This window comes from Hemiscyllium ocellatum, chromosome 20, assembly GCF_020745735.1.
Source record: "Hemiscyllium ocellatum isolate sHemOce1 chromosome 20, sHemOce1.pat.X.cur, whole genome shotgun sequence".
Classification (NCBI taxonomy): domain Eukaryota; kingdom Metazoa; phylum Chordata; class Chondrichthyes; order Orectolobiformes; family Hemiscylliidae; genus Hemiscyllium; species Hemiscyllium ocellatum.
Window position 1 is genome coordinate 5,781,987 of NC_083420.1, and position 26,799 is coordinate 5,808,785.

The following is a 26,799-nucleotide window of genomic DNA, read 5'->3' on the forward strand; positions in this document are numbered from 1 at the left end:
TATCATGTAGGTATAGCAGGAAATAGGGAGGGAAAATGGAATCTTGATGTTTATTGCCAACGGAATGGAGTATAAAAGTAGGAAAGTGTAATTACAATTTTATAAGACATTGGTGAGACTGCATCTAGACAGTTGTACAGTTCTGGTCCTGTTACTTGAGGAAAGATATAACCGTATTGGAAAGTTCATTAGCTTAGTTTCAGAGACAAACAGCTCATTTTGTGAAGAGGGATTGAGCAATTTAGGCCTATACTTGCTAGAGTTTAAATAGATGAGTGGAGATTTAATTGAGCAACATAAGATGCTAAAGGGACTTGACAACATAGAGGAAGAGTGGACAATCTAGAACAAGCGGTTATATTTTTAGGCTAAGGGATGGCAGACTTAAAACTGATATGAGGAAGAATTACTTCTTTCCAACGATTGTGAATTTGTGGAATTCACTACCTAGAATGTAGTGGACAGGGGGACCACTGAATAAATTTAAGGTGGAGATTGATTTTTAATTAGCAATCGGTTAAAGGGTTATGGGGAGCAGACAGGAAAGTAAAATTGAAGCAGAGATGAGATCTGCCATGATTGTATTAAACAGCAGAGCAGGCACAAAGTGCTGAATTGCCTACTCCTAGTTCTTAAGCTCTTATGTACCAGACATGCACCAGCCTCATCATAGCATCATGACACATAGCTCATCTCCAGCTCACTTATAATATGAATTACTTCCAAAGTGAACTTTTGAGCACACTAATATTTTTCATTGTAATTCAGCTGCCAGGCAGTTTTGCACATGGGCACAGGCACACATACAGAGAAGAGCACATTCTGATGTCTTCATTTGATTTCTTAGCAATTACTCTCTCTATGCCTACTTGGATGTTATCAACATTGCTCTTGTTTTTTTGTGCATTCTCAACTCATTTAGAATTTACAGGCTCATATCACTTTGATTTTACTTTGCCTTTTGCGCAGATACACAGCCAGGCAATTAGTCTCCAGAATCACACTCCCAGTGCCTTCCAACATTGTGAGGTCCAGAATTGGATACAATACTGAGCAAACCAGTGTTTCATAAAGGTCTATCATAACTTCATAGCATTTGTACTCAATACCTTTACTCAAAAGTCCGGTGTTCCTATACACATTCTTAACTGCTTTCTCGATGTTTGCAGACGTTCTCACAGTTTGCATATATGTGCCACCTGTGCTCACTACTCTCCCCTATCCACTAACCCCCTCACAGTTTAAAGGTTTTGTAACATTTGCAAGTTATTAATAAATATCAAGAAAACCAATCACCCTAACATTGTGTTGAACAGGAATTTGAATCTAACGGTGCGATTGGCTGATTATTGGGGTACAAATCAACAAGGAGAAAGTGAGGACTGCAGATGCTGGAGGTCAGAGTTGATAGTGTGCTGCTGGAAAAGCATAGCAGGTCAGGCAGCATCCGATGAACAGGAGCATCGATATTTTGGGCATAAGTCCTTTCATCAGGAATCATCAGGATGCTGCCTGACCTGCTGATCATTAGGGTGCTGTTGGTAAACATTTTCACAGTAAGCATTCTCTCAAAAGATGACTATGCACACTATATATTGGAGAGGCAAAGAAAAACAACTAAATATTATAATTCTGTGGGTGAAGAGGAACAAGAGAAGCTCAATATTTATTGGTATAATTAAATTTGGCATGTACTGAATTTTTACATGAATCACATTGAATCATTCTCCCACACTGATGCATTCTGCTAGGTGACCTTAATCCAGGGCATACTCTTCAACCACATTACTGGATGACATCTTCGTGAAACAAACAGTATTTAGTTTATTTTTACTCATGTTTTTACAAATGCAAGAAAGAATGTGTTAATTTATCTTAATACTAGATACACAGGATCCCATGTGCTTTCACCTTCTTTATCAGTCTCTCACATGGGGCTTGTCAAAGGCTTTGCTGAAATCCATATAAACTATATCAACCACACTACCCCCATCTACACACCTGGTCACCTCTCAAAATTCAACCAAATTTGTTTGGTATGACAAAGCCATGCTGCTCAAATCTTGCCTCTCTAAGTGGGGATTAAATTTCTTTTCCAGAATTGTTTCCAATGGTTTCCATTTCATTGATGTGAGACTTACTGGTCTCCAATTCCTTGTTTTATTTTCTACCACCCTTCGTGAAAAGTGGAATTGCACTAGCATCCATCCAGTCCTCTGGCATCTCCCATCTAACCTGGGAGAAAGTAAAAGTTTAGGTCTGAACCTCCGTAATTTCCTCGGGTAAAAAATGAGGTCTGCAGATGCTGGAGATCACAGTTGAAAATGTGTTGCTGGTTAAAGCACAGCAGGTTAGGCAGCATCCAAGGAATAGGAAATTCGACGTTTCGGGCATAAGCCCTTCACCTCCATTTCCTCTGTAATTTCCTCCCTTGTTTCCTGCAGCAACCTGGGATACAACTCACCTAGACCTAGGCCACTTGTGAATGGTGGGATTCAGACTCAGGTCCCAGAACGTTACCTGGATCTTTGGATTAACAGTCCAGTGACAATACCACCAGGCTATCACCTTCCCTGCCATACCTGTGTGGTTTCAGCATTTTTTTTTTGTTTTCTTGTTTTCATTTCAGATTTCTAGCATTTGTAGTTATTTTATTTTTGTATTACTTCTTATATTCTTCCAACATTTGTAACACCTGAAGTAATTCTCCAGCGAAGTCCATAGCTGTCCCTGTTGTTATTTAATAGTAATGGTATGTAACTATTTATTGAAAAAATGCCTAGACATCAAAACTCGTTGTTTAGCAATCATCCAACCTCATCTCCTTTTACTGCTAATGCTGTCTTCTGGAACTCAATTTTCTCTTTCAAAGGTTAGCTGTGACTTAATGGATACAATCTCACGTTTGAGTCAGAAAGTCAATTTGATTGAGTGTGGTGTCAAGGAACCTTCACATGACTGCATTTAATGAAAATCAGGAGGAAAACTCTCCATTGGGTTGAATTAAACATAATACAAAAGGAAGGTGGTTGTAGTTGCTGGAGGTCAATCGTCTTAGTCTCAATGAGTTCCTCAGGGCAATATTCTTTGCCCAACCATCTTCTACTGCTTCATCAATGATCTTCCCTCCATCATAAAGGTCAGAGGTGGGGTTATTCACTGTTGATTGTGCATTGTTCAGCACTATTCACAACTCCTCAAATACTGAAGTCCTCAGTGTCCAAATGCAGCAAGACTAGGACAATAGTCAGGGTTGGGCTGACAAGTGACAAGAAATATTTGCGCCACACAAGTGGCAGGAATGATCATCTTCAACAAGACAGAATCGAAACATCATACCTTCAAATTACCATCACTACCATCACTGAATCTCTCATCAACAGGTTACCCTTGACCATAAATTAAACTGGATCAACTATTTAGAATACTTGGCTACAAAAGCAGTTCAGAGGCTGGAAATTCTTTGGCGGGAGACTCACTTCTTGACTCCACACAGTCTAAACCCCATCTGCAAGACTCAGGGCATGGGTTTGATGGAATACTTTATGCTCACCTGGATGTGCGCAGCTCTAACAACCCTCACAAAGCTTGGCATCATCCAGGATAAAGCAGCCTGCTTGACATGCACAGTCACAGCAGTGCGTACCAAGATCTTGATCAGATGGGCCAATGGTGAAGTGGTAGATAGAGTTTAATTTAGATAAATGCGAGGTGTTGCATTTTGGGAAAGCAAATCTTAGCAGGACTTATACACTTAATGGTAAGGTCAGAGGAAGTGTCGCTGAACAAATAGACCTTGGAGTACAGGTACATAGCTCCTTGAAGGTAGAGCTGCAGGTAGATCGGATAGTGAAGTGAGCATTTGGTATGTTTTCCTTTGTTGGTCAGAGTATTGAGTACAGGAGTTGGGAGGTCATATTACAGCTGTACAGGACATTGGTTAGGCCACTTTTGGAATATTGTGTGCAATTCTGATCTCCTTTCTATAGGAAGGGTGTTGTGAAACTTGGAAGGGTTCAGAAAAAAACTTACAAGGATGTTGTCAGGGTTGGTGGATTTGATCTATAGGGAGAGGTTGAATAGGCTGTGGCTATTTTCTGGAGCGGCGGAGGCTGAGGGGTGACCCTTATTAAGGTTTATAAAATCATAAGGGGCTTGGATAGGATAAATAGACAAAGTCATTTCCCTGGGGTGGGGGAGTCCAGAACTAGAGGGCATAGGTTTAGGGTGAGAGGGGAAAGATGTAAAAGAGATCTAAGGGGCAACATTTTCATACAGAGGGTGGTACATGTATGGAATGAGCTGCCAGAGGAAGTGGTGGAGGCTAGTACGATTGCAACATTTACAAGGCATTTGGATGGGTATATGAATAGGAAGGGTTTGGAGGGATATGGGCTGGGTGCTGGCAGATGGAACTAGATTGGGTTGGGATATCTAGTCGGCATGGACGAGTTGGACCGAAGGGTTTGTTTATGTGCTGTATGACTATGACTCTGAGCAGTTCTTAACTCTGAAAAGCTCATGTTAATCAAAGAGTTAAATGCTGCTTCCCAGCTGGATTAAAAAAAATCTGCTACTTCTCTCCATGAAGGCAGGATACAAGTCTAGGCTTATTAGCCAACGGCATTTCCCCCCCAACTATTACCAAACCACCTTTCTTGCTTTTTGCTCTTAGTTCTTTTTGCAGTTTCCACATGCTAAATATACCACCTTACAACGTTTTGATTTCTATGACTTTACAGAACCGATTATCGAGTCTCCTGATAATCTCCTCTCCTAATTCTTTCTTTCTCATCTCTTAAGCCATGCTGGTATTCCAATTATTAGTTTCTGAAATAGCTTTTCTTCCCACTCTTATTGTTTTAAGTGATGTCCTGTACAATGGGTCAGAAAAAAGTACAAGGAGCTCAAGGACCTTTTGTCACTAAGATCATGCCAAATCTTTCAACAGCCTCTGCTGCTTCCCTCCCTGTCCCTAGCCCATCATTGGGTCATATGTCCGAGGTGCTCTCCTAGCTCTGGACTCAATTCTATTTTACTTCTAGGCAAAAGTGAGGACTGCTCATGCTGGAAAGCAGAGTTTAGATCAGAGTGGTGCTGGGAAAGCACAGCAGGTCAGGCAGCATCTGAGGAGCAGGAAAATCGATGTTTCGGGCAAAAGCCCTTCATCTTTTACTTCTGTCCTATCTCTAGCATGCCCTCGGCAGGGTGATCTTGTCCACTGGTCAGGCTACACTGCCATTCTTAGCTGAGTCAGCACCTTAGGTACAGTCCAAATCTCCTACATATCTGCCATTAGTGCACTCCTAATCAATAAATTAGATATGTGCCCCAGTATCAAGATAGCTATCATGAGATTACAAATAACATCGCATATAACTATGATAAAGGGTAAATGATCACTCTTTGCCTTTCCCAACCTGGTAAAGTGTTCTCCTTCAAAACTTCTCTACTTTAGCTCAGCTGATGGTATTGCATTCACCTAGTCTTATTATCAATTTAAATACAGGAGAATTACCTGAATTCCCTCCATTTCCAAATCCTATATTGCTGTCTTTGGTGTTCCCCAAAAATCCATCCTGAGTTCTCTTATTTCCCATTTGCATATTTTTCCTTGGTGATATTATTTGAAAGCAGCATCAGGTCCTACATGGATGCTGAGATCTCCCAACTTTATCCCACCACCATCATCATTGTAGTGGTTCTGTTCACCGAGCTGGAAGTTTTTGTTGCAAACGTTTCGTCCCCTGGCTAGGAGACATCATCAGTGCTCTGGAGCCTCCTGCGAAGCGCTTCTTTGATGTTTCTTCCAGTATTTATAGTGGGCTGTCCTTGCCGCTTCCGGGTGTCAGTTTCAGCTGTCCGCTGTAGTGGTTGGTATATTGGGTCCAGGTCGATGTGTTTGTTGATGGAGTTTGTGGATGAATGCCATGCCTCTAGGAATTCCCTGGCTGTTCTCTGTCTGGCTTGCCCTATGATAGTAGTGTTTTCCCAGTCGAATTCATGTTGCTTGTTGTCTGAGTGTGTGGCTACTAGGGATAACTGGTCGTGTCGTTTCGTGGCTAGTTGGTGTTCATGTATGCGGATTGTTAGCTGTCTTCCTGTTTGTCCTATATAGTGTTTTGTGCAGTCCTTGCATGGTATTTTATAAACTACATTAGTTTTGCTCATGTTGGGTATTGGCTCCTTTGTTCTAGTAAGTTGTTGTCTGAGCGTGGCTGTTGTTTTGTGTGCCGTTATGAGTCCTAAGGGTCGCAGTAGTCTGGCTGTCAGTTCTGAAACGCTCCTGATGTATGGTAGTGTGGCTAGTCCTTTTGGTTGTGGCATGTCCTCGTTCCGTGGTCTATCTCTTAGGCATCTGTTGATAAAGTTGCGCGGGTATCCGTTTTTGGTGAATACCTTGTATAGGTATTCCTCTTCCTCTTTTCGCAGTTCTGGTGTACTGCAGTGTGTTGTAGCTCTTTTGAATAGTGTCCTGATGCAGCTTCGTTTGTGTGTGTTGGGGTGGTTACTTTCATAGTTTAAGACTTGGTCTGTGTGTGTTGTTTTCCTGTGTACCCTTGTGGTGAATTCTCCATTCGGTGTTCTCTGTACTATCACGTCTAGGAATGGGAGTTGGCTATCCTTTTCTACTTCTCTCATGAATCGGATTCCTGTGAGTGTGGTTTATAAAATACCATGCAAGGACTGCACAAAACACTATATAGGACAAACAGGAAGACAGCTAACAATCCGCATACATGAACACCAACTAGCCACGAAACGACACGACCAGCTATCCCTAGTAGCCACACACTCCGACAACAAGCAACATGAATTCGACTGGGAAAACACTACTATCATAGGGCAAGCCAGACAGAGAACAGCCAGGGAATTCCTAGAGGCATGGCATTCATCCACAAACTCCATCAACAAACACATCGACCTGGACCCAATATACCAACCACTACAGCGGACAGCTGAAACTGACACCCGGAAGCGGCAAGGACAGACCACTATAAATACCGGAAGAAACATCAAAGAAGCGCTTCGCAGGAGGCTCCAGAGCACTGATGATGTCTCCTAGCCAGGGGACGAAACGTTTGCAACAAAAACTTCCAGCTCGGCGAACAGAACCACTACAACAAGCACCCGAGCTACAAATCTTCGCACAAACCTTGAACCATCATCATTCTCAACCATTGTACTGACTCATGACTAACACGACTAGTATTGAATGAACTGAAATATTTGGAACACATGAGACCATTTTATTTAGTCTTACTTCCAAAGTTCTTACCTTAATCAATCATCGACTCTATTCCTTTCCCTAGCAACTATTTGAGGTCAGTGGTACTTCTTTTTGCAAAGCAGTGTTTTAAAACTTAAATATGGTTCACAAGCAAAGCCAGTCTGAAAGGGTTAAATTTCTTCTTTCAGCTAACTGTAAAACCATTCCACATAGTTAATCCCAACCAAATATTCTAGTGGGTACCTACATCACCATTTGCAAATCATGCTGGAGAAACCAAATAATAGCTGTCATTACGTAAGTACATTTTAACAAAATACACTTAGAGATGTTGATTTTTTTGGAGGTTGGACTTAGGACCAACTTTTAGGAAGGCATTTGACATGATACACCTGAGGTGAATGTCTCAAATATGGATAGTCATGCCCCAATAGAATAAAAAAAGGGTTCTGTTCCTCATTAACTTTATCATGAGTAAACAATGTATAAATTTTAAATACCACTTTTTGCAAGGTCATTAGATTGAGTGGGAATCATCTTGAGTTACATATTGATTGCAAACTCATTCAAGGGCGTGAGAGAACAGTAATCTACTGCTTCTGACCAGCATATTGTTTCTTTCTTAAACCTACCTGAAAGCTTCAGTGGAAAGCAATGCTGTGTAACTGAACTATATATTTCCTTCAGCTGCCTATTGTGTTCTGGGATAGTAATTACTTAGACGCTTATAATAACACTTAAAGCAAGGATAAGTAAATATTCAAGTTTGTTCCAGTAATAATGAAATAGAGTAGCTGCAGTAAGGACTGCTTATGCTCATCAAAAGGGGTTGAGTGTGATTGATTTGGCAAACAGGAGTTTCTAAGTTGTACAATTGATCATGCTTTCCTTTCTCACTCAAGCCTAACCAACCCACAGTCATTATTATTCATCCAGCAGCTGTGAAAGTATTTTTGTAGGGCATGTAACTGCAACAGTAACACAAATTAACAGATAAAAAATAACTATGCTCCAAGCACAAGTAATTGCCACCTGCGCCATCTTTTACACGCCATGTAGAATGTGACAGGATAGGTTGAGAGATAATGCTGCAATGATCTTTTCACTCTCCCTCACACAAGCTCAAAACATAAGATGTTGCATGGTCGCTTGTGTAACCAATTGAGGTACATGAAGAGCAGCAGGGCAACAGGATTTGTCACAGGTGGTGAGAGCACAGCTCCATTAAGTTGTGAAATGATAAAATTGTCTATTTACAATTAATTGTGGAAAGAGATACCGTAATGGATCTAACAGAAAACAAAAATAATCTGAGTTATTCATATACAAAAGTAAAATGTGCACAAGTTGCTATGCCCTCCATTTGGTGAAAAACAATTCAATACACATGAATATGGCTCTCCCCAGGTATTCAAAAGATTAACATCTTCTGTCAGTTGCACCACAGTACTTCACTCACAACTACTATCAGTATAGCTAACTGATACAAACTCAGACAGCTCTCTCCCGTCCAGCAGCTGTGAAAATATTTTTGTAGGGCACACAAGTGCAGCAGTAACACAAATTAACAGATAAAAAATAACAAAGTCCTGAGCACAGGTAATAATAGTCACCTGCACCATCTTTTACAATTCTAGGTAGAATGTGACAGCCTAGATTGGCAGATAAATGGGCTAGCTCTCTAAAGGAACAAGAGACTGGTAATTTAGTTTCTCTTCTGACAGTTGGGGTTGCAATACAGCTGCAGCAAAATCAAATCAGGAGTAACCCTTTCCCAGTGAATCACATTGAAAGCAAAGTCAGCTCATATTGTGGGAGGCTTGGTATAAAGCCAAGTTTATTCTTCCAAACAAACAATTACTCAACAAGTTGCCAAATTGTTTAAAAGAACCACAATAGGAATTACACAGACAAATTAATAGAGACTTTAAAGTTGCTTTGATTTTACTAAAACAGAATATTTGAGGTATTATGTTAATGACCCCCAACAAATTCAGAATATAAAGTGTAAAATCCCAGTTAAGGGTGACTGACTTGTGGAAGAAGTGAATAGTTTTGATTTAAATAACTTTTCTCAGAGTTTGAGCTTTGTAGACAAGGTATCATATTGCCTAATATTGTTGCACTTTGTACCTTTGTGATCAGCTGTGTTATGGACAGTTGTCTCTTCATTCAAACAGTTGAACATCAGTTACTTATATCCTCACCATCACAAAGATGGCCTGCTTCCATTTCTGTATAATCATCAGCAATCTTTATAGCATCACCCATGTTGCACTTGCCTCAAACCATCAACCACCAGCAAGTCAACCTTTAGTCACCCCAAGATTCAACTATTCTAATATGGTTCTAGCAAGGCCCCCATCTTCACCCTCAACTGCCTTCATATCTTTAGAACATTACTGCTGATGTTCCATCCCATATTAAATTTAAGCTTATCTATCACCATGCATTCACTAATCTACTCTGGCTTCCATTCTGCCACAACTCAAATTCCACTTTCTCATCATCATGATCAAGTTCTTTCTTCACCTATCCCAATCTCTGTAACCTTCCCCAAGCTTAAACCTCTGTGCTCCTCTGCACTGATTTCTTGCGCATTTGACTTCAGCACTGGCAGCAGTGCCTTCTACCACCTAGGGCTGAAGATAGGAAACTTCCTTCCTAGCACACACTCTCTCAATTTCTTCTTTGTAGACCATCCTTGAAACCCAACTCAATTATTGTGACAATAAGAACGTAAGACATAGGAGCAGAAATTCAGCCCATTGAGTCAGCTCTGCCATTCTCCCACTTTCTCCCTGTAACCCTCAATCCTCAAGAACCTATGTATCTCAGTGTTAAATATATTCAATGACCTGGCCTCCACAGGCTTCAGTACGAATTCCACAGATTCACCTCTCTCTGACTGAAGAAGTTTCTCCTCATTTCTGTTCTAAAAGGTCTTCCTTTTACTCTAAGGCTGTGCCCTCGGGTCCTAGCGTCTCCTACCAATGGAAATATCTTCCCAACATCTACTCTGTCCAGGCCATTAGTATGTCTCAAAAAGATCCCCCCTCATTCTTCTAAACTCCATCAAATATAGACCCAGAGTCCTCAAATGTTCCTCATTTGTTAAGCTTTTCATTCCTGGGATAAATCCATGAACCTTCACTGAGCATGCTCCAGGGCCAATACATTGTTCCGGAGATACAGGACCCAAAGCTGTGTGTAATATTCCGAATGTGGTCTGACCAGAGCTTTATAAAGCCTCAGAAGTACATCCCTGCTTTTATATTCAAGTCCTCTCAAAATAAATGCCATCATTGCATTTGCCTTCCTAACTACTGAGTCAACCTGTAAGTTTACCTTGAGAATATCCTGGAATAGAACTCCCAACTCCCTTCGCCCTTCCGACTTCTGGATTTTTTCCCCATTTAGAAAATAGTCCACACCTCTATTCTTCTTACCAAAGTACGTGACCTCACACTTTCCCACATTCTACTCCATCTGCCACTTGTCTGCCCACTCTCCTAACCTGTCCAAAGCCTTCTGCAGCCTCTCTGCATGTTCAGTGCCACCTGTCCCTCTATCTACTTTTGTCCCATTTGCAAACATAGCTAGAATGCCCTCAGTTCCTTCATCTAGATTGTTAATGTATAAAGTGAAAAGTTGTGGCACCAACACGGAGCCTTGCCGAACACCTTCTGGAACACTTGTCACCATTTACCATCCTGAAAAGGACCCTTTTATCCCCATTCTCTGCTTTCTGCCAGACTGCCAAGCTTCTAGCCATGCTAGCACATTGCCCTGACAACATGGGCCCTTATCTTACTCCTGTGCAGCACCTTTTCAAGGCTTTCTTAAAGTCCAGATAGATAACATCCATTGGCTCTCTTTGGTCTACCCTACTTGTTACTTCCTCAAAAGAATTCTCGCAGATTTGTCAGGCATGACCTCCCTTTGATGAAACCATGCTGACTTTGCCCTATTTTATCATACACTTCCAAGTATTCAGAAATCTCATCGTTCACAATGGATTCCAGGAACTTACCCACAAACGAGGTTAGGCTGATTGGCCTGTAATTTTCCATCTCTTGCCTTACTCCCTGATGTCACATTAGCGATTTTCTAGACCTCTGGGACCCTCCCTGATTCTAGTGATTCCTGAAAGATCACGACTAATGCCTCCACAATCACTTAACCAATATCCCTTAGAATTCTGAGCGTAGTCCATCTGGTCCAGCTGATTTATCCACATTCAGGCTATTCAGTTTTTCTAGCGCTCTACGATCATTCCTGCTGATTGCTTATTTGAATCAGCTATCAATTTTTTTTCTGATTACATATGCATTTCAGTTTCTATAACACAGTTTGTTACTTCATTTACAAAACTGACATAAGTTTGATGTGTTCTTCATAAGATCAGGTCAAAATTACACATCTTCAATGAAATCTAAGTAGAAGTCAACCTATCAGTTGCTGACTTTTCCTATTACATGGGGAAAAGATTGGTGTTGAAAATACAGCGTCATTTTAGTGGAGACAGCACAATCGAAAACACTGTAATCTAATTCTTCCTTTAGTAGGTGTTGTGAATATCTACTTTCTGATCAGTGTATTTCAACTAAACTTTAATTCCTAAGAGTAAAAACTTTATTTTAACAGTAGAAATGGGATAAATGCAAACAAAGCATGTTGAAATCTATATACTGAAAAAGGTTAGGTCATGTTTCTTTAACAGGTTACCTATGTTTGAGTAAAGACACGGGGTCCTAAACGTGGGCTTGTAGAGCTAACGAGGTGGATCTACAACACTCGTAATGATGACAGTTCAGGGATTGTCTTGGGAGTTGAAGCCAAAATTAGTTGAAAGCATTCAGTGAACTCAGGCTGTAAAGACCATTACAACAGAAAGACTTTTGCTGAAAGAAGTTAGGTGCAGTTACAATTTTAGCTGGGATGGTACTGAAGCAAAGATGCAGCTTCAATAATGTTGCTGCTAGCAGACTCCAGGCAGTTAAGGCAGGTGAGGTCTCTGGAAACCATTGATAGTTCAGTGCAGTTGAGTGTGGGGATGAATTAAATCCATAATCAGCTTGTGCAGAGAAACACTTGAACTCAGAAATCCTAGGGACAGTGTCTGCTCAGTGAAATTAGTAGTCAATGAAAAGAACTGAATTTATGAACATGAATAGATGCTGACTGCAGTTGGGGAATCCAGTGGAACACAATGCCAGGGAAAGAGACTGAACTACCTGAAAGTGAGCAGTAATTGAGACACAGTCCGTTACAGAGCAGCATTTGAGAATGTTTCAAGGCTAGATTTTCATGCGTGAAGAATTGAAACCCCTTGCATAGGAGACAAAGTTTTAATGAGATTTGATGACTCTCAGTGTCATTAACATCTGGGGATTTGCCAAGAAATCTGTGAAATCTGTCTTGACTGCATTTACTCTTTAACGTGCCCTTTGGAGTGTTCAAGCACAACATGGCTTTTATTTACAGACTTACATAAATTTGGTGGTCATGTCAGGGATCGTAAAAACAGTCATTTGCAATTTAAAATTAATAACAGCAGCATTTAGTCAAAAAATGTTTCCTGGCATTTAAACTAGCTATTCAATCTTTTCAGGACTAAACGGTCTCTTTTATTATCTGACTTTTATACGAAATCATGCATTTAGTTCTTCCTTAACTGAAATTGATTTCCATACATGAACAAAGCCTCACCAATGATAAGGTCATAGCAGGTATGTGCGAGGAGCTTCAATTGATTAACTTTATGTCTTCTCTCTGATGACAGTCCAGCTAAAAAATATTTCCCTCTAATGGGATGCCAAGGATTAACTCGGCAGAAGAGGGAAGTAAAGAATGACCCATAGTCTATCGCCCTGGTAAACTGCAGCATTAATACCCAGCATCACAGCAGCATGCTAATAGTTTCAGGTGGGGGAGGGGGTTGGCTTGCAGGGTGGATTTCTGCTTGCTCACCACAGCTTTGGTACAAGAGCTGCAGAGAGCAGAAAACAATGACTTTCCATCTTGTTCTGAAGGTATTCATAGCTCTTTGGTTGTAATTATGGTAGGCATTTCACTCTTTATCTAGAGGTTTGTAAAGCATTGTATTCTACAAACACAATAACAGATATTTGAAGATTCAACAGGGAATTTCTGTATCTCTGCACAGTGTATTTTGGAAACAGAGTGGAAAACATTTAATGCATTTTTCAAAGTGGTGTAAATATACTGCTGTTGTCAGATAGCATGGCATTTTCAATAAGTTCTATTGATAGTGATTACCTGGCATTGCATGAATAAGATCTCCACATAGTACAAAGAACTTGGGTTTCAAGGTTAACTTGTTGATAGCCTGCACTGCTTGCTCGGTGAGCTTGATTTCTTCCTGCCATTCATCACCGCTATTATCGTGATCTCCAACCTTCCACGCTTTCATAAGGCCGAATTGTGGATCAGCTCCTTGTATGAAGTAGAAAGGTCCTTTCCAATCTTTCTCTAGGGAACAGTTAAAAAAAAATTGTATTCAGACTTGACACCTGCCTACAGATACAACATATATAATAAGTTGTTCCCTTCCATATGGCTATACCAGCTGCTATATTCCAACTGAAACATAGAGGGAAAGGTGTAGAGGTGAGCACAGTTCAGAAGGAAGACAGATAGAGCATAGAGATGTACAGCATGGAAATAGACTCTTCGGTCCAACCCAGATGGAGCAGTTGAGTGGAAAACATAGACTATTGGCGATTATTTTGTCCAATAAATGAAGCAGTCATTTTAATGCAGCTCCCTGGTATTGCCATTTTCTCTTCATGAAGTAGCCTTCTCTTCAAAGAAGTCTTAATTGAAAATACAAAAAAAAGTTCATCACTGGATTAATTTCTACGCTCATCAAAGTAGAGATGTCAGTGTGAGAAAATGGAATACTACACTACTTTGTTCAGGTATCAGAATGAAGCATTCCAAAATTCACGCAGTAATAGTGTGAGGAGCTCACTGATTTTTTTTCTCTCTGACAAGGTTAACAAACAGCTCTGAAAATGTGTTGCTGGTTAAAGCACAGCAGGTCAGGCAGCATCCAAGGAACAGGAAATTCGACGTTTCGGGCCAGATTCCTGTTCCTTGAATGCTGCCTGACCTGCTGTGCTTTAACCAGCAACATATTTTCAGCTCTGATCTCCAGCATCTGCAGACCTCACTTTTTACTCTAACAAACAGCTCTGTTGCTTTAGCCCTTTTTATTACTGTTTGAGATTCTTTGGCCAATTTTCCCATAAAGAATGTGGACCTGAACTTGAGGTAAGCTCTGTAGTATCCACATCAGGTGGATAAACAACATTTGCAGTGCAAGATTGGAGGTCATTCCTCATGGAGGCCCAAGCAATGAACAATTCATGAGATAAGTCAAGATTTTTAGACCTTGGTACTGGCCATCTTTTTTTTGGTATCTGTTGAGGCTGCAAGAAAGACTTGCCACACAAGAACATCACAACATAAGTATAAGCACAATGGGGGGAAATCGGTCAGATAGAGCAGATGGTTGAGGAAAAATTGCCTTTGCCTCAGCCATCAGGTATCAAAAGATTGAGAATGACTTTTTTTCCATTCAGTAAAGACCCAATAGAGTAGTCTAGTGATTAAGCATTCTTATATTTATTCACTGGCATCCAAATAGAAGCTGTATTAATTACATCAGATGTTTCTTATCCTTCACAGTGTTCTGTATTGTTTTGTCAAATGTAGTAAAAACTGTTTACAAATCTAACCAAATGACACCTCGCATAGTGTCAAAAGAATAACACAGTAAGAAAGCTACATTTTACACCCTAAGTTCTAACACAATGCTCTATTTGTAAATTAACGGGTGTCATTTGCCATTTATATATAAAAAAAATCGCTTAATGGAGCAATTATCATCACTGAACTCAAAGGCATCTATAAGTAAATTTGAATTGTTATACATCTACCAATTGCATGCATGTCTCTACTAGCTAACACCACCCTGCTATCTTCCCTCCGCATCACCCCATTCACTTCTGTCTAGTTTATGGCCTGTGCACTTGTCAAAAGTCAATGATATCCTTTCTGACTACAATCATTATATGAGCACAAGTGTGGTCAGCTTCCATTGTCAACGTCAATTTGTTCAAAGCTTCATTGTCTGCATCATATACCATAATTTAGCTCTGCTCATCATTACTTCTTGTTCATCTCCATTTGCTTCCCATCAATCAACACAATTAATTCAAAATCTTCATGCTTGTTTACAACTCCCTCCAAAACCCAATGTCCCAGTTTGTTCCAAGTTCTTTCAACACTAATCAAATATTCAGTCTTCTCACTCCATGTGACAGAGCCATGGGACACAGAAAATTCTGTTGATAGGTCCCTGACCTGAAATATTAACCTTGTTTCCCTGTCACAGGTGCTGTCCAAACTGCTGAGCATATTTTGCTTTTATTTTTTTTGTAGATATTTTTATTGAAATTTAACATTTTTGCAAATTTACAAAAATAAACAAAACTCTCAAATACAAACATTGATGTACAATTAAATCATATATACAATAGTCATAATTTAACAAAGAAAAGAGAAAGAAAACAAAAAAAGAAAAAAAAGAAACGAAAAAAGAAAGAAAAAAAAACTCAACTTTCTACTAATCTAACCTATAACTAACCAGAGTGTATACCTAAGTCTCTTACATGCTCGGAATGTATAAACATCAAATATAATAAAACCCGTATTCGCGCAGGATTCCTCTCCCAAGGGGCCCCGGAGCAGCCCGGTCTGAAATCTTCACTAAATAAAAGCCCTTGTTAGGATAGCCGAAATATCTGCATTTATATAATTCAAAAAGGGCTGCCATATTTTATAAAATAATTCAGTCTTTCGGTGCACCATATTTGTGAGGAAGTCAAGGGGGATATATTCCATAATTAATCTGTGCCAATTTGAAAGTCCAGGGGGGCCCTCAGCCACCCAGTTCACCAAAATATTTTTCCTTGCACAGAAAGAGAGAATAGAAAATAGTTTCTTCCCATGCATATCCAGAGATGAGAGGTTCGAAAAGCCCAAAAGGAGAGATACAGGGTCCACCCTAATTTCTGTTCCTAAAATTTCTGTCAGGGTATTTGCTACTTTAGTCCAGTATCTGCGGATTTTCTGACAAGTCCACAGACAATGTACAAGAGTACCCACCTCTATTTTGCATTTGGGACACATTGGAGATGCTCCTGCCTTAAATTTTGCCAGTCGAGCCGGAGCTATATGGGCCCTATGAAGTATCTTTAGTTGGATAGCCTGAGTTCTGTTACAGATAGCAATTCTTCTAGCATTTTCCCAAATGTCATTCCACATATCCTCAGAGATTTCTAGCCCCAAGTCCTGCTCCCATGTTTTAAGCAGGTCATCCATGTCTCCTGAGACTCCATCATGTAGCAAATGGTATATAGTACTAACGGAGGATGCCCCCGCTGGTCGTAAGACATTACGTTCTCTGTCTGATTTATAAAAACTATCTATTAATGTAGTCTTCCTCTGTATATAATCTCGAACTCGGAAGTATCGAAAGAGATCCCCATTAGGTATTCCGAATTTCAGACGCAGCTGCTCAAAGGACATCAGGATCCCATCTTTAAATAGGTCCCCTAAGCATGAGATGCCCCTGGATCTCCAGAGTTTAAAGGTGGCATCTGTAATCCCCGGTTGGAATCCCCATGCGCCTACTATTGGTGCATGGGGGGATGTTTTATGTGAGTTACCCTCATTTTGCCGCATTATATTCCAGGCCTTAATTGTGTTTAATATTATGGGATTTTTACAGTGGTCTGTAATGATTTTCCTCTTATCTGAAAATAAAAGGTTAATAAGTGGGTATTTTACTTGGGAGGCTTCGATATCCAGCCAAATTGATTGTGGATCAGATGAAACCCAATCAGCTATGTAACTTAGTAGGGAGCTTAACTGATATTTCCTAAAGTCTGGGAAGTCCAGTCCTCCCCTTGCCTGTGGAAGCTGTAGCTTCTTCAGCTTAATAAGGGGCCGTCTATGGTTCCAAATAAAGGAGCCCAACCAGCCATATAATTTACGTAGGGCTAGCCTTGGCAGCATCAGCGGGAGCATTCTCATAGGATATAAGAGACGGGGCAGAACATTCATTTTAATTAATGCTATTCTCCCTAGCCAGGAAATCGGAAGGTCTCTCCATCGCTGGAGGTCCTGCCTTATCCTTTCCATTAATTGTACAAAATTAGCCCTATACAGCTGATCAAATACTGGCGTGATAAAAATACCTAAATATAAGAAGCCCTCCAGGGACCAACGGAAGGGAAAAGGGGATCCGTCCATTAAGTGGGGTATCATAGCCAGACCACCCATTGGCATGGCTTCCGATTTGGAAAAATTAATTTTATAGCCTGAGAATGCACTAAATGTATTAATAACTTGAATTAGACGAGGCACTGACATTAAAGGATTACTGAGGAATAAGAGAACGTCATCTGCATAGAGGGTAATTTTGTGTTTACCTGTACCAATCCTCGGGGCCATTATATTAGGATCAGTCCGGATGGCTTCTGCTAATGGTTCGATTATCAGTGTAAACAACAATGGTGAGAGAGGACATCCTTGACGGCAGCCCCTACCCACATTGAAGCCATCCGATCTTAACCCATTAGTAATAACAGCTGCTTTGGAGTCATTATACAATGTTGAAACCCATTTGGTAAACACCTGTCCAACGCCAAACCTTTCCAATGTGTAAAATAAATATGACCATTCAACCCTATCAAATGCCTTTTCCGCATCCAATGAAATTACTACTCCTGGTATCTTTCCCTGATGACAGGCTTGGATCATATTCAAGACCCTTCTGATATTATTGGATGATCTGCGGCCCTTAATAAATCCCGTCTGGTCCTCCTTTATAATATATGGCAGTACCCTTTCTAGTCTTAGTGCTAACATTTTTGAGAGAATTTTAAAGTCTACATTTAGTAAGGATATTGGTCTGTAAGATGCACAATCTTCTGGGTCTTTTCCTTTTTTGAGGATAAGAGAAATATTTGCTTCTTTCAGCGTGGGCGGGAGACAGACCTGACTATGCGCAAAATTATACATATCCATAAGTGGGTCAACCAATATTCCTGTAAATTCTTTATAGAATTCAGCTTGAAAACCATCCGGGCCCGGTGCTTTTCCGCTCTGAAGTTGCCTAATTGCCTCAAGTATTTCTTGGACTGTTAAAGAGGTATTTAGGGCCGACACCTGTTCCGGAGTCAGGCCCGGGAAGGTCAAATTTTTAAAAAATGACTGCATCCTCCTAATCCTATCTTCACAATCCTGCGATCTATATAGTTCAGAATAAAATTCTTTAAAGGTCGCATTGATCTTTTTATGATCATGAGTCAGGGATATTTTGCTTTTATATCACATTTCTAGTATCTGCAGTATTTATATCCATTAATCTCTTAGATAATTCAAGTTCTCCCTACCTGGAGTTCTATGAAGAAATGAAAGATAATTGAGATTGACAGCATCAGTTCCATGGCACATGATGCAAGATGGAAAATTAATAACAACGATCTGACCAATAATCTGAGGGCTGAGAACAAGAGAAATGGACTTTTGGAGTGTCACTGCATAATGTACAATGATGTCAAATTTTGTCTGCAAGATCTCAACATTAAAAATTGTATAGACTTGAGTGTTGAGCAAAACAGTAACAGCAGGAGAGAATAGTTTGTGAAAGTATATTAGTGTAATTTAATGACCGAAACACAAATGTAGGAAATTTGATCAGCAGGTTTATAAAGGTCACAAAAATTTCTGGAATGGTAAATATCTGAGAAAAGCTGCAGAATACAGGGAGATATATGGTGGTCTGGTCAGATGGCCAGAACAGTGACAATTGGAGTTTAATCCTGTTAAACGTGAAGTAATGAATTTTGGGACAATGAATAAGGCAAGGGAGTATCCAATGAGTGGTAGGCCTCTGGAAAGTATGAAGGATTAGAGGGACCTTGGTATGTATGCCCACTGATCCTTGAAGGCAACTGGGCAGGTCAATAGAGTCATTAAAAGATGTATGGGATAACTGCCTATATTAACTGAGGTACTGAAAGCATGAACAGTGAAGTTATAGCGGGACTATATAACATATTAGTTGGGCCACAGCTGGATGCATTTCTGAGTGGCCACAAAATGTGAAATATATGATTACACTAAGGAGGGTACAGATACGAATCAACCAGGATGTTGTCCGGGCTGGATGATTTCAGCTATGAAGAAAAATAGGAAAACAACCCCAGCCTTCAGGCAGAGAAGGCCAAGGGAAAACCTAATTGAGGTTAACAAAATTATGATGGGTATGAATAGGATAGATAGGATGAACTGTTCCCCTTAGTGAGGAGGTGAATAACCAAGAGGCAGAGTTAAGGCAAGGGGCAGCATGTTTGGAGGGGATTTACAGAAAAATGCTTTTACTCAAAAGGTAGTGCATATCTGAACGCATTGTCTTAAACAGGGGTAAAGACAAGAACCATCACAATATTTAAGTCGTTATCAAATTAATACTTGAAGTGCCAAAGGTAGAAGGCTATGGACCATGTACTGGGAAACAGATAGATGCTTGTCAACCAGTGCAGTCAGAGTGGGCCAAAAGGCCTACTTCCACGCTATATTATATGACTCTAGCACCGATGCTTGGTGTGCCATGAGTGGTAGCATGAATGTCAAGGGGCAAGAAGGCACAATAACTAGAAAAGTGAGAACAGGACAGTTGGAAAGAGGGAGCCTGGAGAAAAAAAGACTCCTGCTTCCAGGGAAGACATGCTGGTGAGTCATGATAGTAAGAAACCGGCCATGTTGCCAGGTTCAGGTAATTATGGGAGCAGTAGGAGCGTAAATGCAAGTACATCTCTTTCTTCTCTCATAGTAGATTTCAAAAGTGAAGAGTGTGTTAGGAAGTTCAAATGAAAAGATACAGAAGCCATAGGGAGTGGTTGGTATATCTCGGTTTGTGACAGACTTATTCCAAGGGTAAGCAGAGTTTGAGTTTGCCACAAATTAGTGGAAGATGGCTGGTCAAGAGATGTATATTACTTAGTTTCGTAGAAGACATATTCAAGTTCAGCATTTTAAGCTTTTACAGATATATAGGTGAATGTGTTGATGCACACCTTTTTAAGAGCATGTGATGAATGAACAATAAAAATAATTTAAAGGTTAGAGAAAGAAATAAAGATGATGAAATATTCTATGAATCATGGATAAAGATTTTTGCTGTTACTAATTTCCTGTGACATCTTAAAAAGTGTTTTCTTATTCATGTATTTTATGATCTTGATACAAACAGTGAATCGTAGAAACCTTTCTTAATTATGGTTAGTGCACTACTGAGACCATAGAAATGTCATTGTTGAAATGACTAGAGTTTTTTTTTAAACAAATGATAAGAAATTAGATTCACATTCTGGTGTTTTTCCTGCTTAACATTATGGGTTAGTGTTATCCATGGCTGACAACTCCCCCAAGAGTTTAAAAATCGATGGATTTGTTCATACAAATTGTACATAGTTTTTAAGTTGTCTCCTTTAATTATCCATATGCCCAATCAAAATTTTGCTCAATGCTCTTAACTGAGCACAGCATTTTCCTTAAAACCCCTTAGTCAATTCACAACCTTAATCCTCATTCCTTCAATGCATGTTCCTCAATCTGAAAGGCCAGCAATGTTTCTCAGAAATTAAGTTGAAGTGTAAATGCTAAATGCAACAATGTCCAGCCTTCTAATGGCAAATACTAAACCTTATATAATCCATTTCACGACGCAGTGATCCATATAATGAATTAAATAGTAAATTGTTTTAAAAAAACTCAAAAACCATTTCTTCAACAGCTTGCATTTATAAAGTACCTCCAACATATTAAAAAAGTGGTCTAATTAGAGTCTGGAGGGAAGAAATTCAACAAGGTGACCTATTTCTTTCTATTGTGTTGATTACAAACATTAAATTGGTTGTTTTAGTGTCCAGTATGCTTTATTAAGTATGCATTTCAGATATAATGCTCATTAGAATGATAAAAAGGAGTTCCATGTGATTACTGAAAATTATTAACCACATTTCTTTTCCCAACAAGACACTGGTTAAGTGTTTGATACAATAATCAATCAGAATAGTGAACCCTGATCATTTAAAGGATGGCATTACAATGGTCTAGGTGGTGGACTAACAATAGTGAGGGGAAGAACTTGATGTTGATATACCTCCAGTATATCCAGAGAGAAAAAATATTGATGCAAACAGGATGTTGTGGTGGACTGTCAATAAAAAGCATCTAATTGCACAGATATTAAAAGTAAAAGGTTTAATGCAATATGGAACACTTCATGTGGGGCAAGAAGCAGCTTGCACTTAGGTTTTTATGAATACTCTGTTAATCACAGATAAACAGTGTGTGCCTACATCCCACTAAGGATACTTCACTTTCTTTTACAATAATTCTTCTTGAATGAAGTAAACTGATTCACATTCTTCCACATCCACATGGGAATCTGTTCCACGTCCCCAAAATGTTGTTGGTGAAAAAGTTCTGTTTTCAGTCTTTAAATACCAGTGGCTGGATATCACTTACAGATCATTAAAAATTGCAATAGAAGTAAGCCATTCGGCTCATCGAGTCCACTCTATCATTCAATGAGATCAATTTGATAATCCTCAATTCCACTTTTCTACCTATTCTCTGTAACCATAGGTTCCCTTATTGATTAGAAATCTTATCAATCTCAGCCTTGAATATATTTAGCAATACAGCTGCTACAGCTCTCGGAAATAATGAATTCCACAGACTGACTACCCTCAAAAGAAGAAATTCCTCCTCATCTGTCTCATCTGGGTGACCCTTTACACTGAGATTACACCATCTTGTCCTTGGCTCTCCCACAAGGAGAAACAACCTTTCCAAATCTATGTTGTCTACCCCGAAGAATCTTATATGTTTCAGTAAGGTTACTTCTCTTTCTTCTAAACTTCAATGACTACAAGCACAAACTTTCTCAACCTGTACTGAGAAGAAAGTCTCTCCACAACCAGGATCAACCCATGAACCTTCTTTGAACTGCCACTAATGCCATTACATCTTCTTTTAGATAAGGGATCCAAAGCTGTTCATAGTATTCAGTGACGGCCTGACTAGTCAGATGCTGGAGGTTAGAGGCAAGACTAGAGTGGTGCTGACCTGACCGGACTAATGCCTTGTATAATTTTAGCAAGACTTTCTATCGTTATATTCCATTCCTTTAGAAATAAGGGCCAACTGTCCACTTATCTTCCATAATACCCACTGAATTTAGGTGATGGTTTCTTGTGATTCATGCATGAATTAAGAGTCCAATGATGACCATTAAATCCAATGTTGATTGTCAGAAAAAACCCAGCTCATTCACGAATGTCCTTTAGAAAAGGAAAGTGCCATCCTTAACTGGTCTGGCCTAGATGTGATTCCAGACCTACAGCAATGTGGTTGACTCTTAACTGCCCTCTGGGTAATTAGGGATGGGCAATAAATGCTGGTCTAGACAACAAAGCCAATATTTTAAAAAACTTCCAAATTCCACTGTGCTGCAGCTTTCTGCAGTCTTTTCTCATTCAAGTAATACCCAGATCTTCTATTCTTCCTGCCAAAGTACATACCACAATTTCTCACACTATATTCCATCTGCTAAGTTTTTGCTTACTTAAATAGTCTATATCCCTCTGTAGATTGTGTCACCCTTACTGTGTGCCCTTCCACATATTTTAATGTGATTCATAAACCTAGCAATAATACCTTCTATATATATTGTAAATAAGTATAGCCCAACAGTAATCCCTGTTGTACTCCTCTATACAGTTTACTATCTTGAAAATGCCCCCTTTATGTCAACACTGTGGTCTCCTATTTTATAGCCAATCCTCTACCCACCCCAGTATATCACCTACAAAACTATGGGCTTTTACTTCATGAGTAGCTTTATGTGTAGTATCTTATCGAACACCTCTTAGAAATCCAAATATATTGCACCTATTGGTTCCTTTTTATCTATCCCAATTGCTACCTTCTCAAAAGAACTACAATAAATTTGTCAAGCATGATTTCCCCTTCATGAAGCCATGTTGACTCTGCTTCGTTTTATTGTCTGTTTCTAAATGTTCTGCTATTAATATTTTCTCAACAACAACTGACTTATAGTTAGCTATGTATATGTCACCACTGTTTGAATTAAGGTGTTATACTGACAGTCTACTAATTCTCTGGGACTTTCCTAGAATCTAAGGATTCTTGGATTCAGGCCTACATCAATTCTCAACTGATTTAGCAATAATACAAATCCTGTCCAATAAGTGAAATACAAAATAGCATTGAATTCTAATCCATTTCAGTTGAAGGTAAACCTCGGTTGGGTTCAATAAACAAGGATAGGGACATTATAAATTCCATATCCATCGTTAAAAAATTGTAAAAATCTGCAAAGAGCATCAAAATGAAGCTCAAATCATCAGAATCTATGGTTTATAAAACTGCAATCCCAAACGAAGAGGCTTCATAAATTAACAGGATACCTGATCCTGTATAGTGAATGTTAAAGTTGAGGACCTAGGTCAAGGTTGTCCTGAATCTCTGGAACTCCAAACCCAAGAAAGTAGGTCCTATTATTGGGAAAATGTTAGACTCTATTATAAAGGGTGCAATAGCAAAGCATTTAGAAACACATAATTTGCTCAAGCAGAGTCAGCATGGCTTCATGAGGGGGAAAACAAGCCTGACAAATTTACTAGACTTCTTTAACAAATAGGTAGACAAAGGGGAAGCAGTAGCTGCAATAAGCATTTGATAAGGCCCCACACATTAGACAAGTTAATAAGATGAGAACCCATAGTGTTGGAAGTAGTATACTAGTGTGGAAAGAAGATCAGATAACTAATAGAAGACAGAGTTGGGCGAAGAACATTTTCAGGATGGCAACCGAGAACTAGTGTTGTGCCACAGAGGCCAATGCTGGTGAAATAACCTCAGAGACCGGTTTGATGTCACCATTCACCATTTATCTTTACACGCATAGTATTTGACACTGGTCCGACTTTCTCAGAGCCAGGTCTCAGAGTGAACAGAAGCTCGGACATTCCTGTTTATATTTATCAGCCAGGGCTTCCTAATTGGGGCTGTGAATCTGGCCCAATCAGGGAACTCATATTCTAGGAGGTCCACCCACCTGACCTCATTATAATCATTACAGCTGGTGCCAGAACTATTTACAATGTATATTAAATGACCTGGGTGGCTAAGTGTATATCCCATAGCCAAGTCTTTCAGTGACAAAAATAGGTGGGAAGGCAAATGTTGAGATTGTCAAAGAGTTTTCAGAAGGAGATACAGGTCAAGCGATAGCAAAAATTTGACAGATGGAACAGAAATGTGAGAAAATGTGAGCTTCTGCACTTTAGCAGGAAGAATAGAGGCAGTATAGTATTAGTTAAAATTGAGAAAGAATGCAGAAAACTATAAAAGAGTTTAAGGATTTGGGTGTTCTCAACAATGAATCACAAAAGCTAGCTTACAAGATCAGTGGGAAATAGGGAATGCAAATGCACCGTTGGTCTTTATTTCAGCAGGAATGAAGACTAAAAGTAGGGAGATTTTGCTAAAACTATAGAAGGCACTAGTCAAGACTACACCTGGAACACTAAACAGTTTTGGTTCCCCTACCTAAGGAAAGATATATTGTCATTGAAATCAGTCCAGAGAAGGTTCAGTAAGCTGATACTAGGTATGAAAGAACTGTCTTATGAGGAGACATTGATGGGTTGAACCTGTATTCACTGGAATTTAGAAAAATGAGAGGTGACCTTATTGAAATATGCAATTTTCTTTGAGAATTTGACAAAGTAGCTGCAGAATGGTTGTTTCCCCTTGTGGGAAAATCAAGGATCAGAGGGAATAATCTGAGAGTAAGGGGTCACTCAGTTAGGACAGAAAGGAGGAGGAAGAGGAATGTCTTCTCTCAAAGACCTGAATGAATGGTTGGAGATATATTGGAGGATGAAGTAAATTTGTTATCATAGTTACAGTGTTCTTGAAATTTATCCAAAATAACTTTAATCCAGACAGGCTGTGTGATGGAATCTCAAAGAGGTGTGTACATTTACATTCCAGCTTCAGTAGGATTCAAAAGTAATCATCCTTTATATAGGGAGATACATCAAACTTAAAATCAATGGCAGGTGATAAAAAATGTAATCAGCATTTCTTCATACGGTGAGATTTTCCTTCGAAATAAAAAATCAAACAAAGAGAATTCTTAAAACTTAAATGATGAATAGGCTATGTAGTGTCGGGAAGGGTAGTCAGACACACATACAGTCTGGGCTTAGATAAAGCAAAAAAGTGAAAATAGAACATTTAAAGAATCTTATACTATATAATCAAGGTCACCAATATGCAACTTTCACAAAACAGTTTGATTATAAAAATATGATGCAACTTTTAGAATGTCAAATAATAAAAATTAAATTTGATGGAAGGCACCCATAAGTCACTTGCCTGATATGATGTACATCAACTGTCATAACATTCAATTTTTTGCAAAACACATACCCTTGGACTCATGTTATAGGACATTCAACTTCATATTTAAAAATACCTCATGTTTAGCACGGGCTTGTGATACACTTCATGACACTTTCTGTAATGAAGGAAACCAAGCATTTCATTCTGGGTTCTGACTCCTAGTCTGACGTTACAAGCAATGTATGAACACTAAATCATCTTAGAGATTAATAAGCTGCTACAAACACCTAGATTTCTAGAGTAACTGGCCAGCTGCACCAAAATAAAAGCCAGTTTTAGCAAATGAACATCATAAGCATGCCTCAGAATCCAGATTAACTAAGCAACGTGACAGCAGATCAGGTAGTAGATTATTTTATTGTCCAAAACAGTTGGTTGCACTACACTATTTCGTTGTTCAATACTAGCACCCTCAGGCTAATTTGTCACAATGTTCCCAAGGCTTTTAAGAGCATCACAATCAAATGTGAGACTTATTTTGCTTTGATCAATTACTTTTTTTATTTTATCACAGAAGCAAACCTGTTAACTCTGAATCCCGTCACCTGGGATTCTTAAATACAAATGAACTTGTTCCATTTACAAAATCATCCCCAGTGAAAATAAAGCTGTCAAGACCTATTTGCATTTCTGCTGAATTATTGCAGCTTTAGAACTTTTACAAAAATCATCAAATCCCTTCAGATTCATCTCCATTTATACAATGAAATATAAAAATCAATCAGCAATTACAGTGGAAAAAAATGAAAGCAATAAAACATCAAATCACTATGTGCAAGAGGATTGCTAACAAAACAAATTGATTAGAAACAGAATTAGATGGAACAATACCTACGCAAAGGACTAATTGTCCTCAACAATGCACTGCGGCCTTTTATACAAAAGCTTATAGGTGTAACTTAAAATCTGCAATTCTCTGCAAGCCAAATTCTACAGAGCATTAGGACATGAGGCAGAGTTGA

The 26,799-nt window shown here is 39.3% G+C and overlaps 1 protein-coding gene across 1 annotated transcript in view; it reads right to left on the reverse strand.

Annotated features, from left to right (window-relative positions):
• cpped1 (calcineurin-like phosphoesterase domain containing 1) overlaps positions 1–26,799 on the reverse strand; it is a 188,729-nt gene that overhangs the window by 136,831 nt on the left and 25,099 nt on the right. Inside the window, exon 2 of the mRNA XM_060840113.1 lies at positions 13,514–13,726. Within this exon, the coding sequence (XP_060696096.1) occupies positions 13,514–13,726 (213 nt within the window). The remainder of the gene's footprint in view (positions 1–13,513; positions 13,727–26,799) is intronic.